The 18,791-nt window shown below is 37.2% G+C and overlaps 1 protein-coding gene across 1 annotated transcript in view; it reads left to right on the forward strand.

Moving 5' to 3' along the window:
• Positions 1-4,937: 4,937 nt before the first annotated feature.
• Positions 4,938-18,791, forward strand: part of nsfl1c (NSFL1 (p97) cofactor (p47)) — a 16,110-nt gene continuing 2,256 nt past the window's right edge. Inside the window, exons 1-8 of the mRNA XM_059332686.1 lie at positions 4,938-5,093; positions 6,474-6,574; positions 8,465-8,542; positions 10,175-10,340; positions 11,182-11,277; positions 14,156-14,265; positions 14,388-14,525; positions 16,723-16,893. Coding sequence (XP_059188669.1) covers positions 4,992-5,093; positions 6,474-6,574; positions 8,465-8,542; positions 10,175-10,340; positions 11,182-11,277; positions 14,156-14,265; positions 14,388-14,525; positions 16,723-16,893 — 962 coding nt within the window. The 5' untranslated portion in view covers positions 4,938-4,991. The remainder of the gene's footprint in view (positions 5,094-6,473; positions 6,575-8,464; positions 8,543-10,174; positions 10,341-11,181; positions 11,278-14,155; positions 14,266-14,387; positions 14,526-16,722; positions 16,894-18,791) is intronic.

The raw sequence follows: 18,791 nt of genomic DNA on the forward strand, positions 1-18,791 counted from the left end.
TTCCAGATTCTATTCCAGATCAACTTGTTTTTGATCATCATACATCCTAATTTTTTGTTTTCATTTCTTACTTTTTGAATAAAAACCCTTTTTGTGTCACTGCTTCTAATGCACATGGGTCAAAATGTCATTATGGGGTATTGTGTGTTTAATTTTAAGGAAAATAATTTAAATTAATTTTAGAATAAGGCTGTAACATAACAAAATGTGGAAAATGTGAAGCATTGTGAATACCTTCCAGATACACTGTATGTGTGACAAAATGATACATAAACATGTGAAATATATTAAATATATGAGTGTTTGGCCCCTCTTACTGCTAAATTAACTATTTGAAACAAATTACTATTATTATAGTATTAGGTCATTTAATTTTAAATGAGTAATTTCAGAGTCATTTTTCACACGTGTGTAAAATTGATGTAATAATACAAAAACTATTTTTCTTAACAATTTATGAAAGGAAAAAATGGATATAATGATCTGTTGTGATAAAAAAATTGTAAAGAATACCTTACGGCCTTACCAGCCTTATTTATTATTATTACTATTATTATATATTATATATCATATTATTTTATTTTATAATTATATTATTTTACTTATTTTATATTTTTCATTTTATTTTATATTGTTTATTATTTATTATTACATATTATATTTTATATATTATATACTGTACTATTATTATTATTATTATTATTATTATATACCGTCTAGTCACTATAGCATTGTTGCCATCATATCATCAGTATTTCATCTTGTCAACCATCCTACCAACTGATCTGCTTTTTTTAACTTCTTAAGTGTCCTTGTTCTGTTCTATTCTGTGTTTTTTTTCTATTGTTGTTTTTATTTATGCTACCTCAGTATTTTATTTTATTCTATTGAATTTTATTTTTATTGTACTTGAATACCGGACTGCTGTGACAACCGAATTTCCCTTCGGGGATGAATAAAGTAATCTATCTATCTAATACTTGGACTATTCAATCATAAAATAAATTGATTTAAAAAGATAGAAACACACAGCAGCATTAAATAACATGAGAAATGAATGCAGGTCATTTTTGTGTTGGCATTAGAAGGTGTTTATATGTTGTGCATCAAAGGTTTAAGATGCTCCCAATCTGTTGAGTGCTTATTACTTTGTGCCATCTGACCAACCCACCACCAGACACCATCGCTGGGGTACAAAGGTATCTCACATGGGAATATTCTTTCCATCTGCTTATCATACTGAAATCAGAAGCACATGTTTACCGGAACACTTTTGTCAAAGGTGATGTGTATCGCACTTCAATCACCATCTGTTTCATGGTAGTCTCACAGAAGAAAAACTAGAGATAGGAGCTGAACGTGTGATAAGATGCAGATTAAGATCCCATCGCTGTACTAGACGCTCTGTGAGGTGTCACATCTTGATGAGAGGGGAGAGGATCACATTAATGAGACACGATGAGATAAAACCCACAGTCATTTCTATAGGAAGCCTCAGACTCAAAGAAAAATGACCTGAATTTTTAGGTCATTTTTCACTGGAGAAGGCAGACTTGGTAGAGAGTGAAAGTTTTAATTTTCATTTTATTTCACCTTTATTTATTCAGGGAGGGCCAATTGAGAGCAAGCTCTCATTTCCAATGGCGCCCTGATTACAGTACAAATACAATTTAACACATTACACTACATATCCATAATAATATATAATCAACAGAAGCAAAATAAATTCAATGAGTACATACACATTCAGAAATCATAAGATTAATAAGAATGTCTTTAAAAATGATTAAAAGGAATCAGTGTATCCAACTGAAGCTGTGACAGTGAATTATTCCATTTAAAAGGAGCGAAATAAACAAAAGCGAATTTCCCAACCTCCGTTTTAACAGCAGGGATATTAAGAGCCAGTGGGTTATATGAACGAGTTGGAAAGTTAAAAGATCTGATAGTTCATGATAAAAATATAAATAGATATATTTGTGATGTTTCTAAAAAAAATACTACCCCTAAATGTCAAAGATCTGTGATGTCACATATATGTTACATTGGGCGTTTATGGAATTTATGTTTCTGATATTTCTTATTTTAAAATAAATAAACTAGACACATTTTCTTCTTATAGAAACATAAATTTGCCTTTTTCTGATATATACGTCACAGCAATATTTCTGTTATTTATTTTATATTAATTTGTTCAGGAACTATGGTCAAAACAGGTTAAATGCAATACAGGACATTATTGGATTAGAGTTGTTAACTATGAGTTTAAACTTAGCCTCGTAACAAAAAATAAGCTTTTTGAAATTAGCTACTTTTTCACATTTCTGTTTCCAGTCACAGCCACATTTTAGAGAAGTCACTTCTTCTCACAGTCAAACAGTCTCGCTTAGGGATTTAATGAGTTAAGGTGAAGCATAAAGCTGAATATGGGAGATTCTACAACATTTAAAGTGTTTGTTACACATGTGTGTCACCCTGGGTTCTTATGGGTTAAGGTATCATGTTGTTAAAAGTAATACTTTCATGTATTTTTTTTATTATAAAGCAGGTCTATGTGCTATATACTGTGAAGTATCAAGAAGCTCAATCCACAGAGAAATGCACACAGCCCACATTGAGAAACTGTGCCTTAAACGAACTGTCAGGACTTCTTCATGGTTGTGTTGTCACATCTATACTAGGCCTTTAGGACGCCTCAGGAAGGAGTTCTTTAACAAGGAAGTAAGGAAGTAAGCCTTCGTCTATCGTCTCAAACTCAATTAGGATTTGGGAATGGCTTTGTGGTTAGATGCCTGAAATAAGGTCTGTGGTTAACACAAACATCGGGTCCCGAGCAGATCTGGCAGGCTGAACACATCTGGTACATACCCCGTTAGTCATTCCCCAGCTGCAATGATGGTGCAGAGATTCTGAGAGGATCTATTCAGAGGACCCCAAAACACTGACCAATCAGTGCACACACGCTTTTTTGGGAGGGGGTCTTAAAGAAATGGATGCTAAAACAGAGCGTTTCAGGCAGAGGGTGAATACATATACACACAGACAGTATGATTAAAAGTTATATATATATATATATATATATTTAATTATACCATGTAAAACATATTATCATTGAAACCAAAAATGCAAATAGCAACCTGAAATTTAACATAATAGATCCCCTTTGATCAAAGCAAAACCAGTGTTATCATTTGTTCCATGATTTAGCTGTAATAAAATGGTATACATTAATGGCTCTTCGCCATCTTTTTGTAAAACATATACAAAACATAAAGAATATTAAGTCTTATGTAGTTATACGTATCCAGATATACTGTCAAAAATTCTTCTGTGTTTCTTGAATCTTTGTTGCAAACCATGACACACACATACAATGCTCATGAGTAATTGCAGTTTTGTGTCATCTGTGCGTACATTGCCATCTACTACACGTTAGCTGCAATGAAATGTGTATAACTGGCCATTGGTTTATGCAGCTGTGTTCACATCACTAAACTTTAAACACTTAATATGTTATTATATGTTATTATAGGATAGGATAGGAGCCTCTCAGTCAATACAATGTCAAAAGATAGAGTTGGTGACGTTGTGAAGTAGTCTGGGATCATGGGAGTTGTTGTCTTCACAATGATTGCTGTCATTGTTTTCAGCTTCTCCTGGTTAGGATTTTTTCAATCTTCATTTTTCAGAAGTTTTTTTTTACCAGGAGCTGAATTATCTGCAGAAACGTAGAAACCCAAAATGCAAGTAGTAACCTGAAAATGAGCATAAAAGATTCCCTTTAACCAAAGCAAAACCAGTGGTGTCATTTGTTGTAATAAAATGCTATTCAGTAATGGCTCTTTGCCATCCTTTTGTAAAACATATACAAAATATAAAGAATGGTAAGGCTTATTAAGTCACATGTATCCAGATATACTGTTGAATATTCTTCTGTGATTCTTGAATCTTTGTTCCAAACCGTGATACACACATACAATGCTCATGAGTAATTGCAGTTGTTTTGTGTAATCTGTGCATACATTGCCACCTACTGGTCAAAACAATTATAGCATCACAGCAGAGTACAAAGTGTGATTATGAAAATGAAACGAACCATCGACCATTAACCCTTTGATGCGCAACATGGGTCTAAAGTGACCTGACTACGTTTTTTATATTCTATATCTTTACAATAAATTCATTTCATCATTCAGTATTGCAGGTTTCCCTCAAATAAATATTGATCATCATACATCCTAATTTTTTGTTTTCGTTTCTCACTTTTTGAATAAAAACCCTTTTTTTATCACTACACTTCTAACGCACAAGGTCATTTTCGACCCATGTTGTGCAAACCCAAACCTGACAAAGAAGACACAAATATTAACTATCCTATTTTGTTAAATTGGTGCTTTTCCAATGGAAATTATTATTTGGTGGCTCTAATAAGTCTCAAATGTTAAAATATGTAATTTTCCAATGTAATCTGGTGGTTCAAACAACTCTTTCAAAGTTACTTTAAAAATTAAGACAAACATAGTTACACATATACAAAAAGTGATACACTAAATTAACAATTAGAGTATCACTACGCTTCTAATGCACAAGGTCATTTTTGACCCATGTGTGTAAACTTGATGTAATAATACAAAAAACATTTTTCTCCATAAAGTATGAAAGGAAAATTGGACATAATTATCTGTTGTAATAAAAAAAGGTATTAAAACACACAGCATGAAATAACATGGGAAATGAATGCGGGTCATTTTTGACCCATGTTGTGCATCAGAAGGTGTTTATATTTAGGGTTAAGATAAAATATTGCCCCGCATACGTTTTAAAGAAATAAACGATTTTTTTTAAAATGGGAAGTTAGCCTGTTAATGTCATTCCATTGTAGAAGTGTGTCTCTGTCGCTGCAGTCCTTAGTTTGCAGCCAGGTAGGAACCATCATCTGTTGCTTGTTTCCTGAGGTGGAGGCGGACGAGTCGCTGAAGGAGCAAATCAAAATGGCGAGCCAAGAGGAGTCTGTGAGGGAGTTCGTCGCTGTTACTGATGTGGATGAGGAGAGGGCCCGGTTTTTCCTGGAGTCCGCAGGCTGGAATTTGCAGGTACATCTTTTCTGCTTTTCCACACTGAGTTGTAGCGGCCTGTACGATGGGAAATAGAAAGAAACAGCGGTGACATGACATGTGTCAGACGAGTAGCTCGCCGGCTAACGTTAGCCTGTGTTGCCGGTAAATTGTGCAAGTCACCCTTCTTTGACAATGGCTTCGCCGCTTTCTGTTGCCAAACAATGGGGCTGTTATGCAGGTAGTTAGCGGACACAACCACTGTTACCAGCTCATTGCTGATACCGTGTTACGAAGCGGGTTGCCATTAAGTTTAACGCTAGCGCTAGTTTGCCGTTAGTCCATTGAGCTGTGCTAGCTAGCGTTAGCTTGTAACCATGTTAACGCTCCAGTTATAAGATCATTTGTTGCTTTGCTGTAATATCAGGTGTCCCGTTAAACTATGTGTTTGTGATAGGGAACACGAATGCATTTCAGTCTATTTTTGGAATTAAATACACATTAAATGAATGACTGTTATGATTATTGTAGTTTTCTCACTCGATAGTCAGCTGTGAATAGAGAAAGAACAGCTCTATCAGCTGGGATACTGTTGTGTAAGTAGGGAGTTTGTACAAACACAAACAGCAACTCAAGATTGAGATGGAGTTGAGTTATGTAGCTACTGACAGAGATGTTTGAAAGACAGAAGTAACATATCGCCACACTGTTAAAATAATCGGGTTTTTTTTGCCTAAATGATCTCCTCATGACGCCGGCCTCCAATGGTAAAATCACCTCCGTTGATCAGATCATGTGATTTTACCCCTTTAAGATAATGGCCTATGTCAAGTGTGTGACTTAAGTGGATTTACTATGCCTAAGTCAAAATAAAATGTGACTTAGGCAATTTTTTGCACATGCCTTTGTGACTTCAGCAAGATATGGTAACACTTTATTTTGAAGGTGTCTACATAAGAGTGACATGAGCGTGTCATAAACATGACATGGGATGTGTCATGAACATTAATGACACTTTGAAGTAACATTAATGCTCATGATACTTGTCATGTCATGTTTCTGACAGGCTTGTGTCACTCTTATGTAGACACCTTCAGTGGTACCATATCTTGCCTAAGTCACAAAGGCATGTTCAAAAAATTGCCTAAGTCATTTATTTCTCTTAAGTTACATCATTTACACACAGTGTTATTACTATGCCAATAGCCATCCTTGTTACATCCTTTTTGAGTGAAATGATCAATTAATGTCATATGTTACACTTTTGGTGAAGTTTTTTGTGTTTCCTGCAAAACTTGAAAAAATGAGTTATGCAATTATTTTAACAGGGTGACGACATGACACTTGTTAGATCATTATTCTTGGCCACTAAGCCGTCTGTCAAGAGTTCTTTGTGACATTCATTTTGCCTCCTCCCAGCTTGCCCTCGCCAGTTTCTTTGAGGATGGAGCTGATGACGACATAGTGACGCTTCCTCAACCTGAGGGAGGCTCCTCGGTGTCCCGGTCTGCTGGGCCAAGGTAATGCTTGCAGTCTGTCACTGCTTTTATAAATACCACAACAGCCCCGCACACGACTCGGCACCATGGGGAGACGGAGCCTTCTGCTCCTCTGCCCCCCACATCTGGAACTCCCTCCCTGAACATCTACCACAACCCCACTTTTAAAAAAGGGCTTCAAACTTTTTTGTTCAGGCAGGCATCTTTATGTTGTTCCTAGATGTTTTTATTGTCTCTGCACCTTAATCTCCTCCTTTAGCTGTTTTCTTTAATCTACTTTATTACCTGTGTCTTTTTTATCTACTGCTGATTTTAAAGTGTCTGATTTTTCTCTTAGTCTTTTGTTTATTTTGTTTCTGGTTTCTGTGACACTTTGAGATTACTTTATGAAAAGTGCTTTGCAAATAAAATGTATTATTATTAATGTAGTGGCCCACGTGTTGGCTGCAATGCAATGTGCACAACTGGCCATAAATGTATGCAACCATGTTCACAACACTAAACCTTAAACACATAATATGTTATTATAGGATAGGATAGGATAGGAGCCTCTCAGTCAATACAGTATCAAAAGATAGAGTTGGTGGTGTTGTGAAGTAGTGTGGGATCATGGGAGTTGTTGTCTTCACAATGATTGCTGTTATTGCTTTCAGCTTCTTCTGGTTAGGATTATGTTGGATAGGTCATTGTTCAGGAGTTTTTGTTTTTTTACCAGGAGCTGAATTATCTGCAGAGATATCCTTCTCTCCAAAATATACAGACTTGGTGGTTAAGACCAGTAAAACCACTGACACACAGTACTAGAGTCTGTGTGTTTTGGTTGCACCACTTTGGCCTATAACAAAAATATCAATATCTGGTTATATGTTGTCTAATATGTGCCGATATGATTTGTTTTTAAATAATATTATGCAGAAAAAATATGCATGGATAGTTTAGTGATGTTGTCATCACATAGTTTGTCTAGCAAAACATGCTCTTAATTACAATCCAAGCAAGCAGCACAGAATAGGAGACAAATCTGCTCTGGGTGATGTCAACATAGTGGTTGAAATTATAAAACAGCACCAAAATGACAGTTACCAACATAAGCCAACATGTTCTGAGCAGACACATTACACACAAAAAAAGTAACTTTTGTATTTTGAAATATAAAACGGCAAACTTAACAAACTACTTTCGTTATAACATAAATAGGAGTGCAGCATTAACTTTACATGCATGTATGTTTATATGTGTATGTATGCAAGAATATTTGCCAATATATGGAAAGTGTTTTTACTCCCTAATATTGGTATTGTGATCAGCCCACAAAATCCATTATTGTTAAAGCTCTACGCGGGACGTCCTGGAGGAGATGCGAGCTGAGCTGCAGCTGCTGTTTGCTCAGCTTGTTTCTATGATAACTTGAGATTCAGATGTTCAGGAAGTTTTTATCAGGAGCCAAATTCTAATTATTTACAGAGGTTTCCTTCTCTCCAAAACAAATGGACCAAGTGATTAAAACCAGTAAAACACAGTGTTTTTCCAACACTGTTCAGCAGATAATTACTAGTTGCTCTGAGCCAAGCTGTCAGTAATGTTTGCTCAGATTGTTTCTCTGGTGACTTAAGATCCAGATTTCTGATGACTAAGATTGCATCTGGTTAAATTAGATAGTTAAAAAACGACCAAGATCTAAAAGGTGAATAGTAAAAATGTGGCTTAAAACTTGATAAGAAGTCAATTTATGACAGATACTGGTAAACAACCACAAAAGGATGTGACACCATTGTGACATCATTGTTATGACTTTACCTATTTAAATGCAGAAAAGTTGCATATTATATCTTTTTTAAGACTCATTGTTCATCAATTTATTTGTGTAACTTACAATCGATTGTAACGACCCTTATTTTTCTTTATCATCAGCGCTCAGCCCAGAGTGACCTCCTTCAGAGATCTGATGCATGAAGCAGAGGAGGAGAGTGATGAGGAGGAAGGCCAAAGGTAAGTTTAAGTGCCAATTTTGTCTCTTTATCTGTCTTGTGTCACTCACTGCTGCAGCACAAGATGAAGAAATAAGGCAATCTCAGGCTTGTAGCCTGCCTATTTCCTGTAGTGATTTAATTGATCATTGTACATTAGATAGTTGTCTGCTTGGCTCTCTTCCTTAAAAAACTCATAGATCAGGGTTAGATAAGTTATAGAAAGTGAATCGCAGGCCTGGTAGTGATTGAGTGTCATGCTCATCAACACTTCAGAGGGATTGAAGTGGACTCATAAAAACAAGTTAATGAATTAAGTCGCTGGCCAGGTGATTGTGTATTGTAACAGTACGCCTTTCAAGTCACGCCTAGCGGGGTGATTCCAGAATGCACCAAACTATTTTTGGTCTCACCTCATTCACTGTGAGTCGGTCTTTCGTGCTTTTCTGCAGCATCGACAGATTCTGCTGCCAGGGCAGTGCAGTGGGCTGGATGTTCAGACTGTGTTGGGCTGCTGATACCTTTTTTATTGCAGTCAGCAAGCAAGCTGAGCTAAAGAACATCTTATTCTCTAATTTCTTACATGATTTATCCCAGTTCTGTTTTGCAGTGCATGATGGCTTTCATGTTTACATGTTTATCTTTTTGTGTGTTTTAAGATTTTCCCTCTCAGAGCAGAGTTTATGGGTTTATGTAACATAAAATACTTCACATGCAGCAGAATAAAATACTGACAGATCTTGACAAAACCAAATGTAGGGTCATCTTTACTGCATACTGAATGTGTAGTAGAGATAGATCGGCTCGATATATATTGGCTGGCCGATATATATCGAGCCGATATTTGCGTTTTTTACTTGTATCGGCTTCGGCCGATACTTGCGTGTGTTCGTCGATCAATTATCCCATTTCACTGAGCCAACAGCAGGCAAGGCTCGGTGCAACATCTCCATTCTCTGGTGAGCTGCTGCTGATACCGGAAAAAAGAAAAACACATCAAATATGTGGATCATCTGAGGCGCCACCACCTCAAGGCCTAGAACAACATACACATTGTTTGCTATCCAACTGTTAATATGTTTTGTTTGTTTTGTTAATACGTTTCTTTTTTGGTTTAAATGGAGACTTGTGTAACATTTGTTATCATTGTGTCATTTTTATCATGTAAATGGAGGGAGAAAAGGCAATATCGGCTTCAAGAATCGGCCCAAAAATCGGCAGCACATATCGGGGATCGGTTAAGACTGATGTCAAAATAATTGGCATCGGCCTTAAAATACCTGTATCGGTCGACCACTAATGTGTATCGCAGGCAGTTTTTTAAAAGTCTGTTCAAGTTCTTTTCCTGATGTTTCTAACGGTGCTGTGTGTACTAGCCGTGCATCAGTTAATCATCTGAAATTTAGTGTTGACTGATTTTGCCATGTTGACTGCCATCGGTTAATGTTTGACAACAGCTAGCATATTCAGACTCAGAGCCACTAGCTGGACACGACTTTAGTATGACGTGGGAGGGTTACACCTTTCCTGTGCATGTTTACAAATGAAAGTAAAAGGAAATGTGGACCCTTTGGGAGAAAGACGAGAGACATAAACCTTGCATACTGTATATTAGTTTGTAAATTCCTCTGTGTCTTTATTCCCATGTTGCCAGGTTTTTTGCTGGGGGATCAGAGCGCAGTGGGCAGCAGATCGTCGGGCCTCCCAAGAAAAAGAGCTCCAATGAAGTTGTGGAGGATTTGTTCAAGGGGGCAAGGGAACACGGGGCCGTGCCTCTGGACCGGCCTGGGAGAGGGCCAGGAGAGTCCAGCAAAGCCAAGGTGAGATGGAACTCAGAGGAACAATGTCATTGTCCTTTACTCTCTGTGTTGTCACATTTGTTCTCATTCTATTCAGCTTATGCTGACCAACCCATTTTTCTCTTTAGGTTCCAATGCAATGATGTATGTTCTTTCAGTTAAAGTTTAAACCTTTAAGCCCCCTTCTGGCAGTGAGAGTTATTACAAAAACACTGTCCGGGTCAGAGCCACGTACAAAAATACATGTTGACAGTGACTGTCGCATCTCTGAAAACGTAGCAAAAAATTTCCAAACAGGCATTATTTTTCATAAACTGCTCACATATTGGGACTCTTAATGGTTCCTGTGTCTTTATAACAGCTTTTCTGAAGCTTAAATTATTCACACCTCTGTGCTAAAACAGAAGTAAGAATACAAAATGTGATAAAGAAGTGCAGTAGTTCTGTCAATATGAGTTTTTTTTGTCCTGCGGTGTCTGTATATGTTAATTTGTAATTGCTCAGCCTGGTGAGCCACCAGTTTCCTCAGCTTGGTTTTGTGTTTGAATGAATGAACCCTTTATTGTCATTGCACAGAGTAACAAGTACAAGTACAACGAAATTGAGCCATCAACCCATCCAGAACGTATAAAACACCCACAAACAATATGACAGAGGTAAACAGGACAGGAAGACGGGGTATGAAGAGAGAGAAATACAGCACACATGAGGAGAGGAAAGGAGGGAAAAAAGCATGAAAAAAACCTCAGCAAATTTTTTTTTTTTTTGAATGAATGAATGAACCCTTTATTGTTATGTTTGTAACTCTTCATCTTTGTGAATTTGTTTCTCATCCGTTTTAACGTCTCCTCTCATCACTCAGGCCTTCATCGGTGGAGGCTACAGGCTAGGTGCAGGTCCTGAGGAGGAGTCAGCATACGTGGCTGGAGAGAGGCATGGAGCCAAAAGCCAGCAGGATGTGAGTACAGAACCTAACGGGTTCTACTTTCTGCCATCATAAGTACTAGTCAAACCGTGTAGGCTGGATCCTCAGCCGAAGAGCGTGATTGGTCAGTCTAATTTGCTGTTAGGTCATCATGGTGAACCTTCAAGGAATGTGTATTTCTGTAAACATATTTTTTGAAAACTATGTGATAGTCATGCTTCTTGACATTGTCCAATCATACAAAACCGTAAGTAAGTCTGTAAATAAACACAAGTACAGTCATGGAAAAAAATATTAGACCACCCTTGTTTTCTTCAATTAGTTGTTCATTTTAATGCCTTGAACAACTAAAGGTACATTTGTTTTGACAAATATAACGATGACAACAAAAATAGCTCATAAGAGTTTAATTAAAGAGCTGATATCTAGACATTTTCCATGGTTTTCCTGATAATAACCAAAATCATTCTCAAGAAAACCATGGAAAATGGCTTGATATCAGCTCTTGAATAATGATACATTGTGATCAACAAACTCTCTCAAAATCAAAAATTTTAGTAACCACCAAAAGAAAACTTTTGAAAAAGCTGTTTCAAGCCTCTGCGAATCTAGTCAGCTTAGACTAGATCCTGCGTGCTCAGTCTCGCCGTATGCTAGTTTAGCCACTACCACAACAACTAACCAGCCGACACCAATTTCATTTTAACAATTAAGAATATGAACTTCATAGTGGTACATAAAGTGATGTTTCCACTGTTCGATGCCTTGTTCACACATGTCCACCATGTTTTAACGTCTAAGGGACGTGCTGTACTGAAATAAAGAACCTACTCTGTTGGCTGTTATTTAAAAAAAAAAAAATCCAAACAAACTCTAAAGCACTCTTAATGATAATCTATTTTAGTTGGACAGACACTATTTTGTTTTCATTTGAATTTTGATCATTTATTTTGGTGCTATTTATGTTCAGTGGAGGAAGAAATATCCAGATCCCTTACTGCAGTAAAAGTACTAATACCACACTGTGAAATTACTCCACTAGAAGTACAAAAGTATCAGCATAAAATGTACTTGAAGTATTGAAAGTGAAAGTACTCTTTATGCAGAATGAACACACTCAGATTGTTATTTAAAAAATCTAAATATATGATTTAGGTTAATATTTTTGATATTTTTGCATTTATGTAAGCAGCATTTCACTGTTGTCCAGGCAGGGTTCATTTTAACTACTTAATATACCTTTTTGTGGTTTGCTTTATAAACATGCTTTTCATTTTAAATTGATATTTTTTCACATTAAATCTTGATCTGAAAAGTAACTAAAGCTGGCAGCTACACACCCAATTCCAAAAAATGTTGGGACGCTGTGTTAAATGTAAATAATAATGAAATGCAATGATTTGCAAATCTTCAGTTGCAAGCCTGTCTGCTGCATTAGCAAAGGTAGCCAACAACAACATGGCAGCAATATTGAGGAGTTTCATTCAAGTTCTACGGCTACTTGTAATGCTCGTAAAGATAGTGTTCTGCAAAATCTAACACACTATACTGAAGCAAATACATCCAGAAGAACGTGGACTGGTATTCAGTTGAAAGCAAGGTTATTATAGTTAACGAAAACTAACGAAATAACGAAAACTAGAATTGAAAAAACATTTTCGTTAACTGAATTAAAAATAAAAACCAGAGTTTTTAAAAAAACGATAACTAACTGAAGCTGTATTGTGTGGTTACAAAACTAACTAAAACTAACTAAAATTATAGTGAAAATCCTTAGTTTTTGTTTTTGTCAACTTTTTTCATTCATAATTCAGTATTTCTATTTGAACGTGCAACACATGGTGAATATGTTTACTGAGACTGGGATGTCTACACTCCAACCAAAATTCAAAACACCTGGAACTGTAAGAGTTAATAACCTTATTGGGGCTGAGATGATAAACCAAAGGAAACAAAGGAAACATTTATTATGAACTCTTTGAATCTGGCACCAACACATAGCCCATTACAAAAAAACTAAAACTAACACTAAAACTAATAAAAACTAAACTAAAACTAGAAAACTAACTCTAAAAACTAACTAAAACTAGCTGAATTTGAAAACAAAAATTCACAACGAAATTAAAACTAAAACTAATGAAAAATCCAAAACTATTATAACCTTGGTTGAAAGACGGCAGATGACATGGTCACACATTAATTCGTAACAGCTACATGCAGCAAAGCCGTTAACTTTGTCAGGTGCACTGCAACAACGAGAGACGCTACCCTGAGATCGTGCACATGGGGATTTAAATTCCAATATAAAATATTGCAGCTTAAAATTAGAAATACACACGTTCCAAACATATTTTTGAGCAGTCTGTTATAGCCGTATGGTTACACCAGTTAATGTAAAATTAAAAATATTAATCTACAGGTGCATCTCAATAAATTAAAAATATCATAGAAAAGTTTATTTATGTCAGTAATTCAATTAAAAAAGTGGAAATAACACATATAGATCCATAACATGCAGAATGAAACATTTCATGTCTTCATCTGTTTAATTTCTTATAATTATTTATAATGATTGTTTACTATTAATGAAGACCTAAAATTCAGTGTTTCAAAAAAAGACCAATTTAAAAAAGTATGTTTAATATGGAAATGTTGGCCTCTGAAAAGTATGCCCATCTATATGTCTCAATACTTAGTTGGGGCTGACTTGAACTACTGGAAATGGACTTTTCCATCATATTTCTAATTTATTGAGATGCAGCTGTACATAAAGCTGGGGAATCATAATTCATGGAGTGTACAGGCATAAATACCAATCATCAAAAAAGTCTCAGTGCTTGTAAAAAAAACAGGATTTATAAATTTGTTTGGAAATAACATCCATATTGAAGTATGATGTTGTGTTTGTTAGGTACATGTGGTGCTGAAGCTGTGGAAGACAGGTTTCAGTCTGGATAATGGTGAGCTCCGAAACTACAACGACCCTGGAAATGCCAACTTCCTTGAGGCGATCAGAAGGGGGTGAGAGTATTGTGTTGACTTATTAAAAGTTAAATCTAGATTCATTACAGGTCTGTACGCTATGTCCTTTGAAGTTTATTTGCAAGCATTGAGAGCTAAATTGCCTCTGTTCGTCCTTATAGGGAGATTCCTCTGGAACTGAGACAGCGGTCTCGAGGGGGCCAAGTCAACCTCGACATGGAGGACCACAGGGACGAGGACTACTCCAAACCCAAGATGGCCTTCAGGGCCTTTGGAGGTGAAGGACAGAAGTTGGGAAGGTGAGGTTGATGAGGAGTTCTATTGAACATGGTTTCTGTTTTGTTTCCCAGCAAAACATCAGTGATCAAAAGGCAGCAGCTGAATTTAAAGCAAGGTCTGAATGGAGGCTGGTTAACCAGTCATACTTGTTCTACATGGGGATGATTCATCTTTAGTCTGGGTATTGACTCTGTAACTGGTTTCTAATTGGAGCACATTTAAATCTCAAGGATAGTGTCGTCTCTGCTCTTTAAAGTCAAATCAAGGGATTTTAACAACACTCTCACAGATAAAAAAAAAACCATTGAGTGCTCAAAAAAGATCTTTCTTTGTACATACACTGGTTGTACACTTGTAAGTTTTAGAGTTACATGCACCAAATGTTTTAACCTGCACAAAAAGGCCCTTTTTCTGCAATTCCGCCACAGCCATGGTGGCGTCCAGACAAAATTTCTGTAATTTGCAATGAAACTACTTCAGATTTTGTATAATCTATAGGAAAAAAACACTGAAAACCCATATGAGGTTTGTCCTGTGTAGGGACAGATTACATGGAAGATAATTGAAAAACAAATAATGAAAGCAACACTGTCTGTCCTTTGACTCTCACATCAAATGAAGAAAAAAAAAAAAAAAAAAAAGTTTTAAACAGGAAAAACAGTATTGTATGGTTTTTGATCGTCGTGTAGTCGCTTAGCAACAGTTTCAACCGTGATCACATACGCAACGGATTAAACACGGGAGAAGCAACTGTGGCCGACGTCGCTAACTGTGCGCAACGTCGGCGCTGATCATAAACAAACCAGCATGGCTATAATGCACAGCGTTTAATTGCTGATCATCAACATTGTGATTGTGAATTAACCAGCATTGCTAACTGTACAGAGTGTCCGGTGCTTGTTGTAAACAAACAGAGATTGCTAAGTGAACACCTCCTGCAGCAACAGCACATACACATTGTACTGCTACAGAGCTAACGGTTAGCCCATTAGCAATTTGCAGACTGGACGCTAAGGGGTTAACATCCCCTCCGGCTCTGTGACTGCAGCTGGGAGAGACTGCTGCAGGAGGACTGTGCCGCTTCGACTTGTTCTTACTCTTCTTAACAAGCCGCCGGCACCCGAGGCTCCAATAACACCAGAAAAAGTCGCTAGATTTGTTGCTAGTCGCTATTTTGAAAAATCGTCGCTAAGGGGGGCTGAAAAGTTGCTAAATATAGCGACGAAGTCCCTAAATTGGCAACACTTCTTCGCCGGCTTTTACAAATAGTGCGTGTTGTTGTGGCATCGAGCATTATGTCACATCCTGCTTAGCGTTCTATCCAATCAGCAACCAGGCTTTTTTCAGGGGAGAAAAACAGCCCTGCTCTTCTACAGGGACAAAAAAAGTCCGGACAAAAGACCGCTCAGGACGGCTCATATTCAAATTAGGGGCGTTTCGGTGAGTAAGACCCGACTCATTCCGGGTATTGGACTGTAATGGAAACCCCCCTACTATCACCAGATACCAATTAACCTGTTTACCTGTCGAATATTCCAAAAAGATGTTGTTTTTTCTCCACAAGTTTTTTGTTGCTCCTGTCCAAACTTTTTAAAATGTGTTTCTTGCATCAAATTCAGAATAAGCATCTATTAATAAAAACCATGAAGCTGAACAGATAAAAGATTAATTTTATTGGCTTTGATCAGTCCCCAACTAAAGATATGTCATAAAATCATTAGAAAACTACGTTTTTTAAATGTTTATGCTGCTTCCCAATTTTTTGGGAATCAGGATTGTAATAGCAGTACAGTATTAATGTAGCGACATGACAATAATGAGTGGTTTGCAGTGAATATAATGGATTCATTATAACAACGGTAGTATCAGTGGTAATGGCAGTAAAAAATAATAGAAATAGGGCAAGTAATGATAATAGTAGCAGTGGGTGTAGTTGAAGTGGGGAAAAAGAACCCAACTGGAACAGGAGAACAGTTGTGCAGCTGGTAGAGGAGTTAATTAGATCAATCGAGTGTGGAAAATGGGAAGTAATTGCAAACAGAATCAGCGTCAGCTTTACTCTTGTTCTTTTCACCCTTGATTACAAAAAGGTGGTTTAACATGCTTTGCAATGTTTAGATGTAAATCTACGCTGTTTTACAGCTAACTCTCAGACCACAGTTTAACAAAGCATGTCAGAGTGAATTCTCATCTTCTTCCACCCCCCTCCTCTCTTAGTGCCACCCCAGAGTTGGTTTCAGCTCCGGCCACCTCCCAGCAGGACCAGGCTGCCAACGAGGCCCAGGCCAGCGCCTCCGTGACCCTCGACTCGTCCCAGCCTGTAACCAACATTCAGTTCCGACTGGCCGATGGCGGCAGGCTGGTCCAAAGGTTCAACTACACCCACAGGTGATTGATTAGCCCTTTTCAATTTCAAGTTGACGTTGATGCAGATCTGTCCAACTGTTTACTGGCTTCTTCAAAGCAGCAGACCTTCAAGTGTTTACAATGAGAACTTCATATCTGACCACATGTGTTACTGAACCCAAAATGCCTCATAGATCTGTCCCTGGAGAGAGTCCTAGTGCTAAAAATGTTAAAACATTAGCTCGCTGCTGTTGGATTCCATCCGCAATTAACCAACACAAAATTGAAGGACCACTGCCATCAGTGAATGTCCTTATATTTGCTGCTACACTGTAAAAAGTGTTTGTAGAAATTACAATAAAACACTGTCAAATTACATTAGAAATAGGGCGTAAAATTAAAAATTGTATATCACCATAGTAGACAATTACCGTAAATCAAAGAATAGCACAAAACTTTAACTTTTACTGTCATAATCTGTAGAAAATATACAGTTTTGCTGTAAAAATATACAATTTTGATGTAAAATGAATGGAGAAATACCATGATGTCACAATGACACAATTACCCTAAAAATAACGGTATTATTCCGTCTAAATTAGTTTTTCCTGATATTTACATTTAAATTTACAGTAGAAAACCCACTTACTGTATTTTTTACGGTGAAGTTCTGGCAACCACAGCTGCCAGTATTTTACTGTAAATTAAACAGATTTTTTTTTTTTTTTTTACAGTGTAGGCCGATCAGACAAGGAGGCAATTATTGGCTGATACAGATGTTCAGAGTGGGCATGACAGGCACCAATACCATTATTCAGGGCTTAAAATATTCAGTCGTGTGGCGTTTGAGTGCGATTCATACAAAAAAAAAAAGTAAACATAAAAAAAAAAAAACTGCTAATGCGGGATATTGTCAAGCCCTTTCCTCAAACCGCTACTGTCCAATCGGAGCTATGCACAGGCAATGACGTCACGCTCCGGCTGACAATCAGACACTCAGATCGGTCAAACCTCCACAGACAGCCTGAAATGTCTCAGATGGATTAGAGTTTAGTCCGTGAATCCACCTGGACAGTCTCTGCTTCAGTGTGTGTGTGTGTGTTCTCACTTTGTTTATTTCATGTAACAGCTTCTAAATCTGAGTCCGACTCGAAATTTACGCTGCAAAATAATGACACAAAGTTTATTTTGGATTTGTGTCTGATGATGAGAGAGAGAGGTATAGACATGCCCATGCTAACCCACCTCAGCTCCCCTTATGTGCTGCGCTAACAATTTTACTCGATTCATAATATAAATTTATTTGGCGTTGTGACCCGTCGGTCAGTCAAAACCCCGACCCCCACCTCTCAGGCCTCCTGCACGCGTTTACACACTGTCTGTGTCAGTCACGCCTCCACATGATCGCTCCGTCTGTCCGGCCGTCAGAGGTCCAAACCATAGACTGTATAAATAATGGACGTAGTCACCATGACGTCACCCGTTGGTTTGTGGTCCGTTGGAAGCATCGAGTTCATCGCTACACTCGTCACCATCTTGTTTCTGATACGGGGAGCAGACCATATCTGGACTGTGGAGGAGGAGAGGGATCTGATCACTGACTACAGCCTCTCTACACCTCAACCTGACTGAGAGAAGCTGCTGCTGATTCATGCTAGCATTAACTGGGATGTTAGTTTTGGCAAAAAACAAAAACAAAATGTATGTTACTGACCTCAGAAAACTGAACAGCGACTCCTTGGAGTGTCTGTTAGTCCAACCAAACACTGAACAAGACATTTGTACTGAACAAAACGTTCAAATAAAACTGTCATTAAGTGAAAATACAGTGAAAGGGTCAAAGTTATGAGACCAAACTGCTAAACATCCTTTTTTATATCTATAATATATATATATATATATATATTATATAACTTTATTGACACGTTTGCCGTGGATAC

This window comes from Centropristis striata, chromosome 5 (assembly GCF_030273125.1).
Source record: "Centropristis striata isolate RG_2023a ecotype Rhode Island chromosome 5, C.striata_1.0, whole genome shotgun sequence".
Classification (NCBI taxonomy): Eukaryota; Metazoa; Chordata; class Actinopteri; order Perciformes; family Serranidae; genus Centropristis; species Centropristis striata.